Below are 5000 nucleotides of genomic sequence, written 5' to 3'. Positions count from 1 at the left end.
TGCTTCCCTGGTGTACCTGTACCCTCATCTTTTCTTTGTGGAAGTCTTCTCTTCAAGATTTTTCCATTCTCGTCTTCTTCTCCCTCCCCCTTTCATTAACCCAATAACAAGTAAATTTTTGGGGAAAGCTGGATGAGAATATGCTCTCATTTGTTCACTCTGCTTTGTGCCTTCGCAATTGTCTTGCTGACAGTAGGGTGCGTGAAATCTCATCCCTGTTATTGGGACGTACTCATACTGTGATGAGGTGTCACCCTCTGCCTGGGGTTATTTGCCATATTGTGATGGTATGTCACCTGTTGCCTATGGGTTAACATCCCTCCTCTCCCTTTCTTGGCCATTCTCACCTATCTTCTCCCTTCTCTTCCCTTCTTATTTTCATCACATCTATCCCTTCTTCCAGCCTATACTTTTCTCTTACCTTACTCTCCCCTTCCCCCCATCCCTCCTTCCCCCTCCTTGTCCTCTCCCCACCCTTTCCCCCCTCTTCCCCTCCTCCTTCTTATTCCCTCCCTCTCCCTTTCCTCCGTCTCCCCACATCTCGGTTCTCTCTCTGCCCTACATCAGTTATGATCCTCCCTCACCTTCCTTGCCTCTTCCAACCCATCCTCATTTCCTCATGCCCTTTTAACACTCGTCGTCATTGTTTCACTTTGTTGTTTTTTAAGCATGTTAAAAAAATGTGAAATAATCCTTAATGTACTATTGAGGGTGGGGGGTGGGGGGCGGGAACTTGGCATAGAAAGTGAAATCCACTGAGCACCCTGCTTTTCTAGATGGAGAAATGAGCCTTTGGCTTCTAGAACTTCCACAGTTTACTAAGTCTTTGAGAAATTTTTACATGTAAAGGTCATAGCTGCCGCAGCATGACTGGTTTTGTCCTACAACAGTGGGTTTGGAGTGGAAGAGGACCTTTTTCCTGAATGGCTGTGCTCTTGCTGCCATCAGAAAGTCACAAAAGTCACTGTGTTTTTACCTTGGTTGAAATCTGCAGCATCTTAGAATTTCAGATTTCTAGATTTCTGTCTTTTTATTTTATATATCTATATCTACATATGCATTTTTTTTTTTCATTCATAATTATTTTTTATTTTATTTTTTTTGTATATGCAAGCTATTTTATATGCAACTATATTGTATATACATATGAAAGCTGGCTAAGTTTTACCTCGTGAAATGGCAGAAAGAAAGAAAGAAAGAAAGAAAGAGAAAAAAAAGCTTAAATAGAATAAGTAACTTTGTAAATCGTTTCAACATGTTGCGAACATGGATAACTTAAGGCAGATAAGCACTTTTTCTTTTGGGAAGATGGCTGGTAGTCTAGTTTATAAAAAAAAGAAAGAAAAAAAAGAAATGTGGAATTTAAATGTGATTAGCAGGAAGAATTTAATCACACATTTATTACTTTGTATGTAAATGTAAAGAAAAGGTACCTTCTTGTATTTTACATTTCTATCTTGTTCTTCTATTCCCTCCAACAAAGAAAGTGATGATTGAGAACATATGCTGTATGTATTACTTTTATATCATAATTTGTTTCAAGTACTTCAAGTCAGTGTTGAGATAAATACCTAATATTTTGAGGAAATTCTTCAGTATTGGAAAATGTACGCACACTATTCTCTTTTGAAAAATAGAATTATAGCGAAGAGAAGTTATGAATAATGAATGATGTATTGGGGTTAATTGCTGACTCGGCACAACTCCTTGCAGACAAGAAACGAGTGGGCTGCCCAACCCCAGACTATGAGGAGTCTTTCCTTCGAATCAGCACACCTGGGGAGGGTTCCTTGCTCTCTCTGTGGCAAACTTGTGGGGCCAGCCAAAATGAAGAGGCATCTCTTGATCCACACGGGACAAAAGCCTTACGAATGTCCGCACTGTCACCACAGAACAAACCGCAAAGAGAACCTTGACGATCATATCCGTAGGAGGCACTCTAGTTGAACAGACAGATGCGTGTGAAAACCAGTTGTGGACGTGTTCCCTTTGAACAGCATGCGGACAGGAACCCCAATCCCTCTCATCCATCCCCCCTCTCATGTCTTTTCTTAAGCTGAACATCTTCACTGAGTAGATAATGCACAAGTTGCATAGGAGAGTGCTTGTGAATTGCACTGTTTGTACCCTCTTTTATAGCAATTGTGTAAGGAAGTAGATAGAGAGGTTTGACACTCATCATTTTGAAGGAAAACATTGCTGAGGTTGAATACTTCTTGGCTCACCATTGTCTTGGAACTTGATGGATGTGGAAAACTAACAAGGACTTAGGTGAATGTCAACAAAGGTCAATCCCAAGGTGGTATTACCTGCCAGTGTTCTCTTGTTAGGGTGGCAGAAGGATCCCAACCCAGTGATGACACACCAAGGAATAGGGCTAGTCAACCTAGGCTTTGTGAGGGAGCAGCTCTTGATGGACATTGTATTTCATTGCAGAGGGACACTGCCATGGTAGACCCTTACCTGAGACGGCATGTATGTCCTACTTGCTCTAAGGCCTTTGTCCTTGGCACCGACCTCAAGCGTCACCTTCTGATTCACACGGGAGAGAAACCATTCAAATGCCCCCATTGTCCTCATCGTGCCAACCGAAAGGGCAACCTGCTTGTCCATATCATGAATAGGCATGGAGAGCTGCCCAAGTGAGCTCGCTCTTGGTAATGTCTGGCAGAAGAGTCTGGTGTTTTTGATTTTGTTTTTTAAAATATTATTTTGTTTGCCTTTTTCTGCTGAAAAGATAATTATGTTGAAGGTCCTAGGTCAGTGAATTTGATAAAAGTATTTGTGGTTTTTGGATTTTTCCCCCTCCCCTTTAAGTGTGGACTTGAAATCCTGCATGTTGATTTCCAAAAAGGTGGAGCGTCAAAAGCAATGTTGACAAGAGGTCATCCTTGTTGCAGGGTGACCGAAGAGGGCCAGGCGGCAGCCTCATAGATGAGGTTGGGCTAACTGGTGTAAACTCTCGCTGGAGGCTCCTGATGAACCCCAAAGCAACCTCTGAAGGGCAGAAAACCTTCGACTGCAGATTTTGCGGCAAACGCTTCACAGACTCGTCCAACCTGCGGCGGCATGTCATGATTCATACCGGGGAGAAGCCGTACCAGTGTCCACAGTGTAACCATTCCTCCAATAGGAAGGGGAACCTTGTGGCACACATCATGGCTGTGCATCGAAATGTGTCAGAATTTGTGTCTGATAAATCTTAGAAGATTTTTTAAAGAGCAGTTGCATTGTAAGATTATTCTTTTCTTTTCCTCCCCTTGTCTTTATTAAATTTGTACATTTTCATTTCTAAACAAAAACAGAAAATTTATTATTTTTTCATTATTATTTTTTACCTCTGAAGCAATTTGAGAAGACATGGCATACATGATGTTGAATTATAAACAATAACATTGTGTGCTTGATGAGTGGCATGTCTGACTGTAACACAAAATTAAACAAGATTCTAAACTGTCCATTGCTTTGTCCTTTTCCTTACATGTCTGTGTGGTTAGTAAAGAGAAACAAAAAGAGCTGAGATGGTGCAAAGAAAATTGAATCATTATTAGGGCAGAAGGTTTGATTTTGACTATTTTGAAAGAAGAGAGAGAGAGAACGAAAGAATCCGATCATTAGGGTTACAGAGAAGTGCATTAGTGCATTCGTCTGATGAAGGCTGTTTTCTTTTACAGATTGGAGCCGAACTACTTGGGAATGTTTGCAAAGTTTGTGGGAAAGTGTTCAACGGAAGGAATTGGAAACAAAATCTTGAGTACCATTTCTTAACTCATACAAAACAAAAACCCTTCAAATGCCCCATTTGCCCACACAGCTCAGCCCTTAAGTATAATTTAATCAGACACATTCGCAATAGACATAGCGAGCTCTTGTCCCCAGCATATCAGAACCAGCAGGGTGACAGGGAAGGCCATGAAATGAGTGGCCAAGGGAGTCAGCTGCCCCTTAGTAGGCTTGTCTCCCGAGAGATTCAGTTACCCCCCGCACGTGAGAGTCAGCTACATTCCAACCACGACATTCAGTTGCTCCACAGTAGAGAGATACAGGGTGCACAGAATACAACTGAGGTTCAGATGCCCTCCAATCAGGAGGTCCCTTTACCCCCAAACTGTGATATTGGACTGCCTCTCAGTCAGGAGAATCAGCTCTGCCTCACTCAAGAGGGTCAGCTGAACCCCAGCTTAGGGAATCTAATGCCATCTAAACAAGAGGACAAGATGTAGGAGAAGCAAAACAAATGTAATGGTAGTTGTTAATGACATGTTAGGGGAATTGATATATATATATAAAATATTTGTTCTGTTTAGCAATTGTGGTGGTGCTGTTTGATTGATTGTCCGAAGTGAAAAGCGTTAAGTACTGAGAGTAGGTTTGTGTGTTGCAGGGGGAGGAGGGAGAGCTGCCAGGCATTCGTGTAAACAGGCGTGGAGAGGTGGTCACGGGGAGCCCCTGGCCACCCCTCGCTCTGTCCCCTCCCCACCCCAGGGGCACCCGGAGCCACGAGTGTACTCTGTGCGGGAAGGTCTTTGGATGGGCAGGGGACCTGAAGCGACACATGCGGACACACACAGGGGTGCGGCCGTTTCAGTGTCCTCACTGCCCGTACAGAGCCAACCAACACCCAAACCTCACAAGGCATATCAGAACCAGACACTTGAAAAACCTTTGATTGTTTGCTGCTTGGAAAAAATCTGGTCATGGGTTATGAATGTGCAGTCTCTTGACATTTTGTCCTAATTGTAACATTTCTGTTGGATATTACCAATGATGTAAGAACAGCTTTTGTTAACTTGTTCGAAGGAAATGGTAAAAAAAAAGAAAAAAAAATAATCTAATTAAAGGGGAGATTGTGAAATACTTATCAAAAGACATTGCATTTTCCAATGTTCTTTATAGTATGAAAATAAAATATTTATTATGATTTGAATAAGTCTTTGTAGATTATTTTGATTGTATCCAGTGATGATGGTGTTACAAGCCTATTTAGTGGTTACCCCTTG

General features: G+C 42.0%; 1 protein-coding gene across 24 annotated transcripts in view; it reads left to right on the top strand.

Moving 5' to 3' along the window:
• LOC125046254 (longitudinals lacking protein, isoforms A/B/D/L-like) overlaps positions 1-5000 on the top strand; it is an 84148-nt gene that overhangs the window by 19200 nt on the left and 59948 nt on the right. Inside the window, exon 5 of one of the 24 annotated variants that reach the window (XM_047644050.1) lies at positions 4385-5000. This exon is cut by the window's right edge and continues 58 nt beyond it. The exons of 21 other annotated variants lie outside the window; for them this stretch is intronic. In XM_047644050.1, the coding sequence (XP_047500006.1) occupies positions 4385-4669 (285 nt within the window). In that variant the 3' untranslated portion in view covers positions 4670-5000. 2 more of the 24 variants (XM_047644033.1, XM_047644049.1) reach the window with 2 other exon arrangements.

The sequence above is a fragment of the Penaeus chinensis genome, chromosome 38 (assembly GCF_019202785.1).
Source record: "Penaeus chinensis breed Huanghai No. 1 chromosome 38, ASM1920278v2, whole genome shotgun sequence".
Lineage (NCBI taxonomy): Eukaryota > Metazoa > Arthropoda > Malacostraca > Decapoda > Penaeidae > Penaeus > Penaeus chinensis.
The sequence above is the reverse complement of the archived record's forward strand: the minus strand, read 5'-3'. Positions and strand labels throughout refer to the sequence as shown.